This window comes from Rhinolophus ferrumequinum, chromosome 21 (assembly GCF_004115265.2).
Source record: "Rhinolophus ferrumequinum isolate MPI-CBG mRhiFer1 chromosome 21, mRhiFer1_v1.p, whole genome shotgun sequence".
Lineage (NCBI taxonomy): Eukaryota > Metazoa > Chordata > Mammalia > Chiroptera > Rhinolophidae > Rhinolophus > Rhinolophus ferrumequinum.
Genome location: NC_046304.1, coordinates 25,939,640 through 25,958,158, shown reverse-complemented (window position 1 = coordinate 25,958,158; position 18,519 = coordinate 25,939,640). Strand labels below are relative to the sequence as shown.

The 18,519-nt window shown below is 34.5% G+C and overlaps 2 protein-coding genes across 7 annotated transcripts in view; both read left to right on the top strand.

Moving 5' to 3' along the window:
- INTS2 (integrator complex subunit 2) overlaps positions 1-8,639 on the top strand; it is a 42,349-nt gene extending 33,710 nt beyond the window's left edge. For all 3 annotated transcript variants that reach the window (XM_033091469.1, XM_033091472.1, XM_033091470.1), the window contains exons 19-25: positions 1,799-1,924; positions 2,480-2,678; positions 5,136-5,387; positions 5,746-5,853; positions 5,986-6,091; positions 7,025-7,201; positions 7,306-8,639. In XM_033091469.1, coding sequence (XP_032947360.1) covers positions 1,799-1,924; positions 2,480-2,678; positions 5,136-5,387; positions 5,746-5,853; positions 5,986-6,091; positions 7,025-7,201; positions 7,306-7,475 — 1,138 coding nt within the window. In that variant the 3' untranslated portion in view covers positions 7,476-8,639. The remainder of the gene's footprint in view (positions 1-1,798; positions 1,925-2,479; positions 2,679-5,135; positions 5,388-5,745; positions 5,854-5,985; positions 6,092-7,024; positions 7,202-7,305) is intronic.
- Positions 8,640-11,152: 2,513 nt separating this feature from the next.
- The window catches only part of BRIP1 (BRCA1 interacting helicase 1), a 155,604-nt gene continuing 148,237 nt past the window's right edge, over positions 11,153-18,519 (top strand). For 2 of the 4 annotated variants that reach the window (XM_033091772.1, XM_033091769.1), the window contains exons 1-4: positions 11,153-11,464; positions 12,866-12,988; positions 13,321-13,432; positions 15,906-16,079. In XM_033091772.1, coding sequence (XP_032947663.1) covers positions 12,896-12,988; positions 13,321-13,432; positions 15,906-16,079 — 379 coding nt within the window. In that variant the 5' untranslated portion in view covers positions 11,153-11,464; positions 12,866-12,895. The remainder of the gene's footprint in view (positions 11,465-12,865; positions 12,989-13,320; positions 13,433-15,905; positions 16,080-18,519) is intronic. The other 2 variants (XM_033091770.1, XM_033091771.1) reach the window with 2 other exon arrangements.

The following is an 18,519-nucleotide window of genomic DNA, read 5'->3' as shown; positions in this document are numbered from 1 at the left end:
TATGTGATATCCTTTGATTACAATTTCTTTCTTATACGTCTGCCCTCCTCCACATCCAAAACACGAACCCTGAGCTAATGCTTGCCTCTTTTCCATTTGCTGGGGTTTTTTTTGTTTTGTTTTGTTTTGTTTTGTTTTTTTGTATCAATAACTAATTCATCCCCAAACTCCATTATTAAGGGAAAATTTACTTTACAGTTAGTTATATAACACATTAGTAACATTTGTTTTCCTGGAAAACATTCCTTTCAGAGCTTTGCACAGTAGGTATCTTGGAATTGCTTTTATTTCTCTCTATTGGATTCCATGTTTTTCTCTTTCATTTTAGTGAGTAGAACCCACACTCAAGTTGCTTCCTGAGAAAAGTGTTTGGGAGACTTATTTATTTATTTATTTTTGAGACTTGCATGTGTGAAAAGGTTTTTATTCCTTTTACATATGATTGCTATTTAGCGTAGGTATAGAATTCTAGCTCAGTTTTCCTTTCAGAAATTTGAAGGCTTCATTCTATTGAATGAATTAGAGCTTCCCTTATTGCTGTTGGATAATCTGATGTTATACCACTTCCCAGTCCTTTGTATATGGCCATTGTTTATTCTCTCTCAAAGGTTTTAGGTTTTTTTCTTTCACTGTTTTCTGGAATTTCATGATGACATATTTTGGTGTGGGTCTTTTTTAATTCATAGTGCTGAGTACTTGGGTGGCCTTTTTTTGTCTGGGCTCTAATGCCTTCATTTCTAAGACATTTCCTTGTATATTTTTTCTTCAATAATTTCTTTACCTCTGTTTTCTGGAATTTTCTGTAATTTGGATTTTATTCTGAGACTTAATTCTGAGTTTTTTCCTCTATTTTTTAATTTATAATTTCAATATACTTTTTGGACATTTCCTCAATGTTATTTTCTGATATTTCCTTTCAATTTAAATAAAATTTCTGTTATATTCTTAATTTCTAAGAGGACTTATCTGAATATTTTTAAATGTCTCCTGTTCTTGTGTTCAAATGTGAAATATTATATCCTTTAAGGATATTAATTATAAGTTTAAAATTTTTTTCTTCTCATCCTTACATTCTCTGTTTCTTTGGAGTCCCTTTCCTTCTCTTTCTATATTTTAATTTTTTTCAAAGTAGGAGCTTTCTTTAAATGTCTGATGATTCTTGGCTGTCCATTCCTTTTTAAGAGTGGGCAAGCTCTATATGTGAAGTGGGGCTGGTGGACTCCTGGCTTCACTAAGTGGTTAGGTACCCTCCATGTTGGTATATCCCTCAGTAATTCTGATGTGCAATCAGGTTAGTAAGTAACCACTTTTATAGTCTATTGATGTCTCATCTTAAAGTGGCATCTCACATTGAAATTTTATGATGATAAGTATAGAATAATGACTTAATTTGTGGGGCCAGATACAGTTTCAAAGTGTTTGGTATTTCATTTATAGGTGTTATATTCCTATTTTATAGATGAGGAAACAGTTCAGAGAGGCTCACTGACTTACACAGAATCATACAGCAAGTATGGTATTACTGAGGTTTTAATTCAAATTTTTATTTTATATGCCATGATTATTCCATTATAATGGTGAAAACTTGAAATTATTTTGTTTACTGTTTTATCTTTATTTGTTTTAGAGACATAATAATAGGTTAGATTTCTGTAGTTTTTAGTTTTTTCAAGTTCATTTAAACCAGTTTTCTATTATTTTTTCTTTAATATATCTTTCTAAATTAGAAAGGACTAGATGGCTACAAGTTTCAATTATAATATAGCTCTTTTTGAAAATGTGATTGTTTTCTCATCAGGCTGTGGGTAATGACAGTTAATGCACTTCAACCGTCAATCAAGTTTGTTCGACAACAAAAGTATACTCAGAATGACCTGATGATAGATCCTCTCATTGTCCTAAGATGTGATCAGAGGGTACACAGGTATGTGTCTTTTGAGATTCATTTTTATTATAGAGTTATATTTTGAGAATCAAAGAAATTGTTTACAACTGTGACACATTGGAAACAGCTTAAATGTCTGTCACTATGTCAATGATTTTTCTGAAATGTCCAAATTTTCTATAGTAAACATGTAAATATTTATAGTGGAAAAAATATGTCAGTAGTTAAATAAACTATGTCAGTGTTTCCCAATATTGAGGATAAGAATCACCTGGAGTACTTATTTTTTTTTTTTAAAATTTCAAGCTTCACTCACTCTACACATTCTGTATCAGAGTTTCTGGAGAATGGGCCTGGTAATCTACATATGTAATGTTACCCACCAGTTAAAACAAATGAGGTACAGCTATGCATACTAATATGGAAAACATGTTGAGGACAGTGTGTTTTAAAAAAGTACAAAATGATGCCTACAATATACTACTACTTATATTTTTTCAGGTTTTTCAGGTTTTTCTAATTATTTAAACTGATCACGTTCTGGCTAATTTATAAATTTATATTCTTCTGTATTTTTCTTCTTTCTGTATTTAGATGCCCCCCGCTGATGGATATTACTCTACACATGTTGAATGGATACCTTCTTGCATCCAAAGCCTACCTTAGTTCTCATCTGAAGGAAACGGCAGAGCAGGATAGGCCTTCCCAGAATAATACATTAGGTTTAGTTGGACAAACTGATGGCCCAGAAGTTACTAGAGAAGAATTGAAAAATGCATTACTGGCTGCTCAGGTAAAAAAGTAAAATTTAGTCAAAAAGGGTGAGGGCGTCCCTGTTAACATAATCAGTTAAACAGATGGCATAGTATGCCCTTTATGTATAATGGTGACATATTGTGCATCCTTTCTTTATGGAACATACTATAATGATGTTTCCTTTGCTTCTGAATATCGATGGACTGCATTAGTAACATCAGGAATAATCTTCATGATACTGATTCACTAGCCACTTAAATAAGATTTACATTTTAACAAAATATAAGACTTTGCTTCTGAAAGTCAAATGGTGGGAAAAAATTAAATAGTGGACACAAACAGAACAAGAAGTATGTGTATATATACAAAGGGAGCCAAAAAAATGTATACACATTTTAAGAAAGGAAAAAACTATTAAAATTGTAATACTCAATATATCGATAACAAAAGATGACTACAAGTCACGTTTGACTTCTGCAATTACAAGAGGTGCTCAAAGTGGTTACCATCAGTGTAATTTTAATACAGTCTTTTCCTTTCGTAAAATGTGTATACTTTTTTTTGGCACCCTCTATATGTGTGTGCATATATATATAAAATAAAATGTCAGGCAGTCATTAAATACTATGACAATATAAGTGGTTCAGTTTTATATTTAGAAAAGTTTTATAACAGTATAGAATTATACCGAAGCCTTAAGTGGTCATTTTGAATAGTAAAGGAGATGTGAGATGATTACATGCTCGGCAATTTGAGGTCTTCAAAGTAGAAATGTTTTTCTTAGTTTAAAATGTATTTTATGAAATCTTTTCATTGGCAATAAGGAGAATTAGAGTAATAATATAGGTCCACAATCCCTGATCTGTAATACAGAAATCCAAAAGCTGTGAAAACTGAAGCATGTTTTTGGTAATTCAATTGGCAGAAAAACCAGACCTGATGTGTGACCTCATTTGTGACAAAACTTGACCTGAATTGATGTGAAGCTATTTATGGCCTTTATCCCACTTAATGTGAATATTGGTATGTTTTCCTGCAGAAATATTAATACAGTGTTTGATTAGAGTGTGCTACCCTAGTCTCTAGTGGAGGTATTATATAATATTACAGTAAAAAAAATTCTGAGTTCTAAAATAAATCTGGCCCTCAGAATGTCAAATAAGGGATTGAGAATTGTAATAGCTACCACATTTATATAATGCTTACTATATGCTGGGTGCTATTCTAAGTTCTTTATGTATATTAACTCATTTAATCTTTATAATCAACCTACGAGGCATGGACTCCTATCCTCTCCATTTGTAAAGGAGAATGAGACCCAGAGAGGTTAAGTGACTTGCTCAAGGTTATACATTTAGTAAGTGGCAGAACTAGGATTCAAGCCTTGGCATTCTGGCTCCAGAGTCTACAAATGTAAACAAAACAAAACAGTAGCAACACAAAACCAAAAACCCATCAACCTGAGAATGATGATTAGAAAGTAAAACTAACCTTAGTTTATAAATGATTATAATGTAAGGCTAACCTTACTTTATAATCAAGTTCTTAAACAATTTGATCAAGGAATTGTTTTCTTCAGGCAGTAGCTGTCTTTCAGAGATACATGTCATATATATTATACATATATATAATATATATATATATATTTTAACTCCTTCCTGCTAGATGAGAGTGATTATAACTCTCCTTTATGTGTAGGAGGATCAAATAGATCATCCCTCAAGAAACTAGTAGGTTGGTGCAAAAGTAATTGTGGTTTCAAAGGTTAAAATAATCGCAAAAACTGCAATTACTTTTGCACCAATCTAATACTATTCTATTTTCACACTCAAGCTTGTAGACTGAGCAACATTTAGTTGTACAAATTGAATGGGTGAGATGGAATCTTGCATTGCAAAACCAGGACCTTAAAGAGCCCATTTTCAAATTAAAAGGGAAAAGAACTTTGGGAAGTGACTTTTAGGCATTAATTACTAACCACCATCTTCAGAGGAATTAATTAGTTGGTAGCCAGGTGAGAAAAAGAAGGGGAATACAGGTTAGTATCCTGGGAGAAGTAGGAGTTTAGGAGGAAGAAAAAGAGATTCTGGTAGAAGTCCTTTTTTTTTTTTCGTCTAGGGCCTGTTTTGGGTGTCACTGAATCAGAATACTCTTTCAGCAGATGTTCTTACTGGAGTGCATGGGTCTGCCTTAGGAATATGTGACCACCCTGAAATTATGCAGTATGCTTGTTTATATATGTTAATTTTTATAGGGAGAAGGTGTATAGTTTTGTTCAGATTCTTAAAAGGGTTCATGACCATAAAAAGGTGAGAACCATTGCCCTATAGATGGCTCACTTTTTTTCCTAGACGTATTCCCCCCTTTTTTTTTTAAAGAAATAGTTATTTTTATAACTTCTGTAAATGTAAAAAAAAAGTCAGATTTGATTTCAAACAAACTTCTCAAAAACTTCTTAAATTGACTTTTTTTTTTTTTTTTTATTTGCTTGTAGGATAGTGCAGCTGTCCAGATTCTCTTGGAGATTTGTTTACCTACTGAAGAGGAAAAAACAAAGGGTGTCAGTCCAGACACCTTGCTAAGGAATGTTCAAAATGTCATTACTAACAGTACTCCAAATAAGGGAACGGAGGAAGGAGAAGACAATTTGCTTTGTAACCTTCGAGAAGTTCAGTGCCTTATCTGTTGTCTGTTGCACCAAATGTACATTGCGGATCCCAACATTGCTAAGCTTGTTCACTTTCAGGTCTGTTTTCAAAGAATGGTGCTGTATGGTTGAACTTTATTTTGGGGGGTGGGTGGGCCTGAGTATTTAATGAATGGGAAATATTTAGAAACTGGATATCACTCAAATAATAATGCTCCTTTGCAATATGGAGAAAAATCCAGATTTTTTTAGATTTTATTTCAGCCTATTAAAATGTTCAGATAATTTACCTCTATTCTAGTGTATCAGAAAGATGAAATGCCAGGATGCATGAAGGCACTCTAGCCTAATGAGTTACTTTTACATAAAGGAAGTAAAACTTTTCTTCATATTTTTATCTGTATTTGATTTATAGTTATTTTATTTCTAACTTATTCCCCCTTTCTTGTTGAGATAGGGTTACCCATGTGAACTTCTGCCTCTGACAGTCGCAGGTATTCCATCTATGCACATCTGTCTGGATTTCATACCCGAGCTTATTGCACAGCCAGAACTTGAAAAACAGGTATGATCATTTTGGAGCTTTAGGAAAATTTTGATTTCTCTCCAGTCTTGCTATTTATAGAAAACGTTTTACAATTTTTAATACTTAAAGATAGTCTTCAGAAACATGTAATATTTGGATTTTGTGTTGCAGATATTTGCTATCCAGTTGCTTTCTCATTTGTGTATCCAGTATGCATTACCAAAGTCACTCAGTGTGGCTCGCTTAGCTGTCAATGTCATGGGAACTTTGCTAACAGGTGTGTAGCCAACCAGCACCAAAACTTCGAACAAAGAAGTACATCTTTTTTTCTGAATTTAGTGACACTGTGTTTTCTGTGTCACTAATTAATTTATGCCATCTTTGAAAATTTTCCTATTACAAATGTGATTTATAATGTAGAGAAGATGAATAGGTAGGCAAATTGTATCTTTCATTTTGTGAATGACTATATATAGATTTATAATAAATAATAAGCTCCCCACATTTTATAAATTGAAATCAAATCTCTAAATGTAATTATGTCAATAGAAAACAAATTACAATTTATTGCAAATGCTTAGAGTTCGAGGAAAATACAGGCATATGTATAAATAAGTATATTAATTGCTTCCTTAAGTTCTATAACATACCCTAACATTTTAACCACCTGGTTTGTAGAGTAAAATCGTATGAAAATAAACTCTTTAAGAGATATGAACTGTAATTCAGTCTTTTAAAGTAATGGCTTAGTTAGTTTCGTATTCTTCCACAGGGCTCCCATAACACTCTGTTCATTTTTCTTTCCATTGTCGTCACCTCATGTTACAATTACTTGTAGTGGTTAAGAGCTTAAACTGCCTGAGTTCAATCCCAACTCCACCATTAACTGGATGTGTGGTCTTAAACAAGTTTCTTAATCTAAGTTTTATTTAGGAATTTTTTCATATAAAAGCAGGTATCATTATTGTGCTTTCTACGTTCATAAGACTTGTGAGAATTAAGTGAAGTAATGCCTGTGATGCACTGTCTCAGTGCTTGGGCATAAGGATTTTATGTTGGATGACAGCTGACTACTAGATTGTGAGCTCCCTAAAGGCAGAAGCTGGCCGTGTCTTAGAAAACTGAGTATGGTGCTTAGTATATTGTATAGGCCATCTAGGTTGAATTTATATCTGTAAAACCAAAAATTCTGTTTCATTCTTTCCAACAGTTTTAACACAGGCTAAGCGATATGCTTTTTTCATGCCAACTCTGCCAAGTTTGGTCTCTTTTTGTCGAGCATTTCCTCCACTGTATGAGGATATTATGTCTTTGCTAATCCAAGTAGGGCAAGTCTGTGCCTCTGATGTTGCCACTCAGACAAGAGACATTGATCCAATTATTACTCGTAAGTAGTAACTTATTTTCAAGACTTGTTTAATATCTCAAACAAAAACACCAAAATCCTTTCTAGATTTCTTGGCTTAATTAATTTTTTCCTTATGTTTTTAGGTCTTCAACAAATAAAGGAGAAACCAAGTGGATTGTCTGGAATCTGTAAAGATCCATCTTTTAAAAATGGATCCAGGGACACTAGAAGCATGGATCCTGATGTACAGCTCTGTCATTGTATTGAAAGCACAATAATTGAAATAATAAACATGAGTGTTAGTGGAATTTAAAAAAACAAAAAAACAGAAAAATGACTTAAAACAAAAAAAATGAAGCTGTCTGCTGCATATACCCAACATGAATCTATATCTTATAACAACGCTTAACTGGGAACAGTAACGTCTTGGAATACTAAAATGATTCAATTCAACATGAATACAATTTAGAACTCTCTCGAGAATTATGCTTGCTTGTATTTGATTGGCAGTTCTTTGGATCTACTTTGCTGGTATGCTTATATTGTAGTGGCCGAGATTTTCTTTCTATTGGGAACACATTTAAGAAATTCATTACTGGAAACTGAATTTGGCCTTGTATTTAACTTTTGAAGTGAAGAGAAACTGCCATGCCTTTAATTTCTTATAAAAATAAATTTGTGGGTATCCCTAGTGTTTATTTTAACTGTCAACTAGTAACAGAGTGTGACAGTGATACAATGATGAGAAAGAGAAAAAGGGAGAATTCAGGAAAAATTAGGAATTTAAATACCAAAATAGAAATCTCTAAGTAATGATAATGCAAGATGAAATTCCATTTCTCAAGAAATAGTATTGAGAAGACTTTTAAAAAGGCAAATAGCTTTTTGTAGATGATTTCCATGGAATTGCAGATGAGGATTTTAAGATTTTTAAATATTTGCTTCAATTTTTAATGATACATGAAGCCATATGTTTTAAGAGATACTTGAATTAATTTGGAGTTTTAAGATACTGGTTTAAAAGTGTTTACAGAAACATCTTTGTGCAGAGAAAAGAACCTGAAAGGAGGGTCTTAACATTTAGGTATTTTTTTAAATTTATTTTTATAATGCTTTACTCATTATCTAATGGTCAGAAATACATTGGGATCTAATTAAAGTTTAGAGCAATAAACCCCACTGGGTTATAATTCACATCATAATTTTAGAAGATCTCTGAATAAGAAAATACATACAATGTTTGGACCTCAGGAAAAATTAAAAAGCGGAAAATACCATATTGCGGAAGGATTTTACAGTCCTCTGTTAGTAACTTCCATTGATTAGGTAGATGCATTCAGGTAATCCACAATCCTCATTTTATTCTTAATTAAGTATCCAGTGTAGAAGGTACTGTGTTTCCCCGAAAATACGACCGGGTCATTTACCGTATTTCCCCGAAAATAAGACTGGGTCTTATATTAATTTTTGCTCCAAAAGATGCTTTAGGGCGTATTTTCAGTGGATGTCTTTTTTTTTCATGTACAACAATCTACATTTATTCAAATACAGTCACGTTGTCACGTTATCTTCTTCTGGAACATCGTCATAACGTACTAAATGCGTCTGTCTGGCTGACGATCTTCACTGGGGCTTATATTCGGGATAGGTCTTGTTTTCGGGGAAACATATACTTCTCTTTGCTTTCTGAGCTATACCTGAATGATTCTCCCTCCTGCCCCCCACTTGAAACAGACCTCTTCACTTGTAAAAGATATTAGGCAGGCTAATAAGACAGAGTGGTTTTTAAGAAAAGAAATTTAACGTAAGACCTTTTACTAGCAAATAGTCACATCTCATTTTCCTCCTTTGTAAAGTGGGATTACTACTGGCCCTGCCTCATAAGGGTATTACATTAAGAACTAATTTGTAGGTGTTTCAAATCATGAAGTGCACAGTATCACAGATGATAGATGCTTAATGTTCGATTAAGTAATTTTGTGAAAAATAAAAGCATACACTTAAAAAATACCATAAGAGTTTTCATATTTTTAAACAAGGCAGTTTTGTAGTCTTTTAAGATTAAATACAACTGCTCCCGTTTTGTTTTGAAACGGGGGCTTTGGAATATTTTGTGTGGGTAGGTAACCTCTAAGAGTTCAGAAAAGGTTGAAATATGTTTTCTAACTAAATGCAGTGCACATTCCTGGATCAATTTTCAAAGACTGGTCAAAACCTGCTGTGTTAAAATAATAACATGCTATTTTTCATCAGATTTGTTGATGATGTAAATAAAGTGTGTAAATATATTAGTAAATGTTAATATTCATGTATTTTAAGTTAAGGTTATAAAATTTGTCACAATGTGATTTTTTTATTCAAGTGAAAACAGATGTGTGCAGATATTTTGAATATTGGTTTATATAAACATTCATATTCTTTATCAAATGAACTTGTAGTTTTTTGTTTCATTTCACTACTGTTAACCTGAATGGAACAGTTCAGGGGACTGGAATCCAGGACTGTCTAGCTCCAGAGCATAGGTGGATCCCTTTTTGTTATATATCAAATGGCAATTACACGGTTAAAGAGTCATTTGAGAACCTTAGAAATTTAGGAGAAAAAAATCAAAGTAGTTATGCTGGAGCAGCTGCTTAAAAGATTTGGTATTTTAAAAATTTGTAAAAGCAGAACTTCAATTTGGAAGTATTTTTAAGGATTTATCTTTATATGTTGTCCTTCATTCCACTGTCTTAACAGTAAAAATTACATTTTTGTACCTTCCCTTCATCTTTGCTTATGCATACATATTTTCACATAACAGAATTCATAATACACAGTTTGGAGTCTGCTTTTTTTCATTTAACTCTAGAGATGGAATTTGTTTGCAGGTTGTTTAGTTTTCCTGATTATTTTATTGGCTTCGTAATGATAAAAGTGATAAAACCATCTCCCTATTACTAGGCTGGGAAGCTTATGACTTTTTTTCAGTATTACAATAAGCACAGTAATCAACTAACATTATTTTTTCTCTCTTAAGGATTACTTCTTTAGGATAAACTTCTGAGCCGGAAATTACTAAAGAGTAGAATTTATTTTTAGGGGTGTAAGCTTTGTCATTTGGGGGAAGATGTAAAACTGATGGTAAGGCAAACAAATCAACTCACCTCACCTCCAGGTGCACCCTCTTGCAACTATCCTCTCCCCAAAGTAGTTTCTCTAATTTGAGAAACGCTCAGGTTTTCCTTTTTTGGGACACTAATATTAAGCCAAGTTCAGGCTATACAGGATTTTTAACAATTTGGCGAGCTCGTGATTAACCGCCTACCTCTGTGGACACTGACGTGCACTTGGCAAAAAAGAATAAACTGGTTTTAGGAGGGATAAGCCTTAACGGAGATAAAAGGAAGTGATCTGGTGCTGGCGACCTCGAGAGCGTTTCTTTGGTGGAATTTGGTATCTGGGAAAACTTTGATTACTATTATTGCAGCCGGTTGTCAACAAACCTTTACGCCTAGTTCGGCTCGTAGTCTAGCAATTCCCGCCTCATTCTTTTCAAAACCCTGGCTGCTCTAAAGTTCGGAAACCAAATCGCGCAGCATTGGTGAATGCTCAGAGAATTGGGCAAGACTTACTAAAGGTGTTTCCTCTCTGTTGGTCTACAGACCTTAAGAATAAGACTTCGAGTTTCCAAGGAAAGGGGTGTACTGGTTAAATCACCGGTTTCAAAAACTCAAACGGAGAAAACTTTCCCTCTAAATCCTTGGGTTTTACGCGATGAATTGTTTTCTCAGGCGTTCGCTTTCCGGTGCCGCCAATTACTTTGGGTCTATTCTTTTTTGGCGGAGGCTTCCATTGGGTGCCAGAGTTCACTCCCCTAACCTCGCGCCAGGATTGGGTGCTTGATATCTGGTCTCGGCGTATGATTGGTTGTCTGAGCTCGCCCGGCGATTGGGTGCTGGGAGCCGAGGGATGGGAGGCGGGAATTCATCCGGGAAAGTGCTGTTGGGACTGATGAGAGCTGTAGGAGAGAAAACGTAAAGCGGACCGGCGCCCGCGACCAGGCCTGGGGAGTAGCATCCCGGGGAGGAAAAGAGCGAGGCTTGTGACCTTTCCTCAGTGCCAGGGCTTCGCTTTTGCTCGTCGGTATCCGTTTCCTTTTCTCGCGTGAATCGGAGGCCAGTCAGCGTTGCTTGGGTTTTCCTCAGACCAGGCAAGTCAGCCGCCTCTAGGGAGGGCGCCAAGCCTGCAGAGGGGTGCTTTCTGCTTTCGCCCATCCGCCTGGCAAGTCCACCAGTGTTGACTGGATCACCAGCACTTCGGGTATCTGAACTGGCAGAGGGAGGAGGGAAGTATGAGGAAGAAAACCTGGGGAGGAGCGAGCCTGTACTCACCTAGGAGCAGAGGCCTGTTACGTATCAGCCCCCGGCCCCGCATTAACTCTTGGCGGCAGGGGGCGACGCGGCTGGCAGAGCATGTTTTTTGTTTTTGTTTTGGGGTTTTTGGGTTTTTTTTTTTGTCCTTTATTTAATATTTGGGGGAAAGAAACCCATTTTGAGATGCTTGTTGCCACAATTGGGGCAGGGGTTGGGTTGATTTCTAGGTGATACCTGAGTAACTAGGCCAACATTGAGTTGTTGATTCAGATTAAGGGGCGAGATTCCACCAAATCTCATTCTCAGAGCTTCACAGATAGAATCACAAAACATTAGAAGTGGAAAATAGGTTACGGTAGTGGTTCTTAACTTCTTTTAGAACCCATAAGCTATGGTTTAGGTTCTTATTGCCTTCATAACCTATTGAATTGCTATTTTAACCATCCCTCCATCCCCAGATTGAATTTACCATTTTTTTCACTATTGCAATTAACTCCTCACTTGATAACAGTGTGTATCATTTCCCCCTCTATTTTCAATTATTTCCTTGAGATAACGTTTTTGGGAATGTGTTTCCTTGGGAATATGTTTCTGAAGACTTTCTCTCAAAAGAAAAGTTATGCACAGAATCTTTTGCGTGTCAGATCAAGAGAGCACAGTCTCTGAATTACATCTATGGATCCTACCGTAACAAAAAGGTGTTTTAGAAGATGTAGGGATTAAAGGAGATCATTTCCTCAGTGTCAGATACTGGAGTTTATGCACATTCTGTACATTGCCTTATTTTTAAGTCACTGCTTGGCTAGTTTTCATAAAAAACCCTATCAGGTAGATAGCATTTTCTCCATTTCACAGATGAAGCAGCCTAAGAGAGGTTAATAGGTTAATTCCACACAGTGGAATCCAAATTTAAGCTTTTCCTACTCCAAAGCCCACTTCTTTCCATTAAATACTAATTATTTAGCACCTACTATGTGCCAAGGAGTTTTCTCCCTTACAACAGTTTTAAAATTAACAATTATTACAGATAAGGATCTTAGTCAAGAGAAGTGAAGGAGACCTGACCAATGTAACATACCTGAGTTGTTGCCACAACCTGACCTAGAACCTTTACTTCCTAACTCCTGGTCCACAGCTTTGACAGAGTAGGGATACAAATTCAGATTTGTCAGATTTCAACACGTGCTCTCAATCACTGTAATTTATAAGACTAGGAAATTCTTTTATTTCCATTTGTTTTGTTCATAGGTTTATTCCAATTTTTATTTCCTGACTTTTATCTTAGTGTTGGATATCTGGTTTTCTTTGAACGGCATCGTTTTAATACTGATTTTCATTTGTGTTGCAGTTAGAAATCTGAAGTAAACAAGAAAGTATAATGTCTTCAACGTGGTCTGAATATACGATTGGTGGGGTGAAGATTAACTTTCCTTGTAAAGCGTATCCATCACAGCTTGCTATGATGAATGCTGTAAGTGTTTTTCAGCAATTATTTTAAGTATTAAGATACAGGTGCTTGGCGGTTTACAACATGCACTGCGTCTGTGGCTACGTGTAAGGTAGTAGTGTATTCCGGTTTTAGAAATGTTGGTTCTTGCATAATTAAGGCACAGATTACTTTTTTCATTTCTTAGGGAGAGGTAAAAAGGAATAAAGTCTAGATTTAACTAACTACTAATTCTCCCTTCTGCTATTGCTGTGTTCCCTAAAGTGCAACTTTATTTCTCATTGTTATATTTGTACTTCTGATGGAGAGAGACTCTGAAGTAATTTATTAATTTTTTATTGTTTTTGTGTTCATAGATTGTCAGAGGATTAAACAGTAAGCAACATTGTTTGCTGGAGAGCCCTACAGGAAGTGGGAAGAGCTTAGCTTTACTTTGTTCTGCTTTAGCATGGCAACAGTCCCTAAGTGGTATGTAGTTGGTTGTTGTCTTCAGATTGCTTATTGGGACATAAACAAATATAATAAAGTACTTTTTATCTAGAATGATTCATCCATATTCTTGCTAAGTATTGTCTTTTAAGATGTTTCTTTATGATGTTATATATCTTCCAAGAGTTTCAATATAGTAGAATATGTTCAATTAATCCTAAAACAATTTTGAGCATAATGTAATCCTTTATTTGATGATTCAGAGTATACATAACAATCTTGGGATGCTTAGAGTTATCATGAAAATAGTTACGATAATTTATACGTAAAAGATGCAAGAGATGGGGCTGTCATGATGCTATAAGGGGAATAATTTTTTATTTTAGTAAATCCTTTAATGTACTTGCATATCTGTTCCTTTCTCATGATATTAGAACATGGAATACATAAAAAAAACATTCTAGTTGATCTTTCTACTTGTTTAAATGCCAGATAAGCCGAAGTGTATTGTAATACTGGGTTTTTTAAAACCTAATTTGCTATTTATTGATTTAATTTATTGGGGCAACATTGGTTAATAACATTATGTAAGTTTCAGGTATACAGGTCTGTAATACAGCGTTTGTGTATTGCACTGTGTGCTCACCTCCCAGTTTTCTCTCCTTCTGTCACCATATATTTGACCCCCTTTACCCTCTTCATCGTCTTCCTATCCCTTCCCTTCTGATAACCACCATTCTGTTGTCTGTGTCTCTGAGTTTGTGTATTTTGTTTGTTCATTTTTTGCTTTGTGTTCCACATGTGAGTGAAATCATATGGTTCTTGTCCTTTTCCATCTGACTTATATTACTTAGCTTCGTACTCTAAAGATCCATCCATGTTGTTGCAAATGGTAGTATGTCATCTTATAGCTAGTAGTTTTCCGTTGTATACTCGTATATGTATCACATCTTCTTTATCCAATCATCCATCTAAGGACACTGGGGTTGTTTCCATGTCCTGGCCACCGTGAATAATGGTGAGGTGAACATAGGGATAGACATATGTTTTTGAATAAATGTTTTCAAATTTGGGTGAGTAGACACCCAGAAAATGGATTGCTGGGTCATGTGGTAGCGCTACTCTTAATTTTTTGAGGCACCTCCATGTTGTTTTCCCTAGTGGCTGTACCAATATACATTCCCATCAGCAGTGTATGAGGTGCCTTTTCAACCTCTCCAACACTTGTTATTTCTTGTCTTATTGATAATAGCAGATGTGAGGTGGTAGTAATATTGTTTTCATGAATTTATATTCTTTTCCATTATTTTTATTTATTTGTTAACAAATGCCTAGTAAGTTACTTTTATGAAAGATGATCTAGTATACATAATTGATCTGACTAATAATAGTGGATACATTTTAGTTACATAATTAGATGGTTTTGACCTGATATATTAGGAGGGTTTAAAGTTAACCATTGGTGTGTGTACCTGTATGTATGTATATGTGTTTATATACTATGTTTTTTAAAAAGAAATGTGCTATTGATAAAACTGTATTAAAGTAAATTAATACAGTTTTAAAATAAATTAGTACAGTTTTAAAGTAAAACTGTGTTTTACTTTAATACAGTTTTATCAGTAGCACAAACATTTGCTTTTAAAAAACATAGCATATAATATAAAATAAAAATATTTTACAAGCTTTTGGTCGTCCATTTTGATTCTTACTGATGTTAATCTTTGGGGAAAATGAGATTATTTGTTAATAACTTAAAATTTTAATGGGAGACTCTGGAAAATAGAATTAGTAGTTTTTATGTAGTACAGATAGGAAAATAATGTCAGTACTGTTTATAGAAAATAAAATATTCAGCTTTTTTGTAGTATCTATGAATTGTATATTTATACACTTAGGCACCCAATGGAGACATACTACAATTCTGTATTTAAGTATTAAAATTACCTGTTTCATTTCATTTGAATATTGACCTTAAAATGTCTTTTGAACATGTGTCAGAATTGATACATCATGAAACATTTCTATTTGAAATAGAAGTATAATGTGGAAATCATTTAACCCTTATGTGTTTGCATTATTATTTAACATGCTGAGCTTTCAAATGCTTCATTTAGGGAAATAACAGTAATTAGGAATATACTGTAGGTGTTTATTTTAATCCTTCCTGCTTGGTATTTTAATAAATTTCAATATAAATGATACTTGAGTGTTCCTTTATTACAGTATTAATTGTTGACTATTAGATGTTTATGAATTATGTAAGCTGATGATAACTTCTCTATAAATGTTTCTGGCATAAGTGTTTCTCTCCTGTCCTAATGTGATGCTGCGCATAAGGTAATCAGCTTGTTCAGATTTGCCAGGTACTTTCTCCGTGTTAGCACTGAAAATCTTGCATTCTGGGATGACTGCTGGTCCAATTGAGATGGTTGTGCTCATCCTACCGGCAGAGGAAGAGTAATGTTTTTTTAATTAGAAATATTATAAATAGAGGTTCTTTTATTTTTAGGGAAGCCACTGGATGAAAGCTTAAGTAAAAAAGCTGAAGTACCATTGTCATGTTGTTGTACATGCCATTCAAAGAATCTTACAAACAGTGACATGAACCAAGGAACTTCACATCATTTCAACAGTCCAAGTGCACCGCCTTTTGAAAGAAATCGCACTTCATCACCTCGCCAAGGTAGTTTATATTTTTCCTGAGTCTGTTGGCGTCTGTAATAGGATCGTTACTTATTGCTGTTAATGAGACCTGATTGGTTAGTATGATTGATTATGCATCTCTACCTATTTTCTCTGGAATTTTAAAATAATACATAGAGTGGTTAGAAATCTTTGAACTATTTTATTCTTATCTTGACTTTTAATTTATTCAGAACTTTTGCTAGTTTATATCATTTTTTGAAGAAGGTAGGGCAAAATAAATGATATTCAGAAATTGATGTTATTTGCAGGCCGTATTGTTAATTATATGTTAGAATTTTATAATATATTGATTTGTATTGTAAGACAAAATCTAATTAATTAGCCTCGTTCATTCTTGATAAATTTGCCTGAACTTCTAAGGCTGGTATTCTACATGAGGATCAGGTGTATTTTAATTTAATTATGATCTTTAAATAGTTCCAATTACATTTATTTAACAGAACTATTTTAAGAATAACGTAAGATTATTAATTTTTTTAAAATTATTTCTTCAGCTTTGACTATATGGAAAGGATTGACTATTGTTTGCCTAAACCAGAAACCTAGTTGACATCCTGTACACTTTATTCTTCCTTATTCCTCAGTGAAAATCTCTATCTCCGTTGACATCTTCCTAGTCTAAACTACCATCTCTTATTTGGAGCATGCAGTAACTTCTTTTCCTGCTTTTACTCATGGTTTTCACTTGTTAACTAATCACTGGCAGGGAGACAAAGGTTGCCGTGATTGACTTAAGTCTAAATAGGATCCACTTCGTAAAATCAAGGATGGACTCATCTCCCTCTAAAGCACGTGACTGTGTGGAGAAGGGTAGCTGCTTGAAGGAAGTGTGAATCCGTTAGGAATGAGGAAGAGGAGGAGGTGGAATAGATGCTGGAGAGGTAACCAGTAGTGTTGTCTTTGCTGTTTTGACCCTTGCCCTCTTGGCTTTCTTTTCCTTCCTTTAAAGGGTCATGCTTTCTCCTTCCTGTAGCCTTTGCTTGTGGTAGTGTCGCTTCTGAGACAAGTTCCATCTTCAGCTTGTTACCTTGTTCGTCCTTTAGGTCTCAGCTGAAATGTCACTTCTTTGAGGGAGACATACAGACCTTTCCATCAGACTAGGTTTGGTTTTCCTATTGTATTCTGTCATCTTACTTTGTACATCTCCTTCAGAGCACTTGTCACAGTTTTTATTATCCACGTGTCTGTGTGCATCTTCTATTAACCTCTGCTTCCGCCAGCAGTCTGTGTTCTCCCTGAGGTCAGGGACCATGTCAGTTTGCTTCCCGTTGTATCCCTAGAACCGAGCAGAGTGCTAGATAAATATTTGTGTATGACTGATGGAATTGATTTTGAGCTAATTATAAAAACTCTGGTTTATAATATTTATATGTAACCTATATTTTTTAAAAAACAGCTTTATTGAAATATACTTGACATAACAAACTGTATATTTCAATGGTACACTTTGGTGAGTTTTGACATAGGTGTACCTCCATGAAACCTTCACCAGCATCAAGATGGTGACCATGTCCGTCACATTCAAAAGTTTTCCTACCCCTCCACGACTCACCCTCCCCAAACAACCACTGATTTGCTGTCTGTCACATAGATTAGCTTGCATTTTCTAGAGTTTATATAAATGGAACCGTATAGTTTGTACTCTTATTTTGTCTAGTTTCTTTCACTTAATTCTTTGGAAACTCATCCATGTTGTTGCATGTATCAACAGTTTGTTCCTCTTCATTGCCGAGTAATAATTCTATTTACTCATTTATACTCAGTAATATTTACTCAGCAATATTCTGTTATTTGGGCTAATACAAATAAAGCTACTATGAACATTTATGTGCAAGTCTTTGTTATGGGCATATACTTTCACTTTTTCTGGGTAAGTATCTAGGAGTGGAATGACTTGGATCACTTACGTTTAACTTTTTAAGAAACTTCCAAACTATTTCCCGAATTGGTTGTACCATTTCAGATGCCCATCAGCAGCATCTGAGAGTTCCCATTTCTCTACATCCTTGCCAACACTTGGTATGGTCAGCCTTTTTAGCCATTCTGGTAGGTGTGCAGTGATACTTCATTGCGGTTTTAGTTTGCATTTCCCTAATGACTTAGGATGTTGAGCATCTTTTCATGTGTTTATTAGCCATCTATATATCTTCTTTGATGTAATGTCTGTTTAGACCTTTTGCCTGTTGTTTTTTGTTTGTTTTTATTGAGTTTTGCAAGTTCTTTATATATTTTGAGTACAAGTTTTTGGGTTTTTTAAAAATCAAATATAGTTTTAAATCTAAGACGCATTTCAAGTTAATTTTTGTATATGGTGCAAGGTATGGATCCAAGTTCATTAATTTTGTGTATGGATATTTAGCACCATTTATTGAAAAGGCTATCCTTTGTCCATTGCCTTGCCTTTGTGCCTTTGTGAA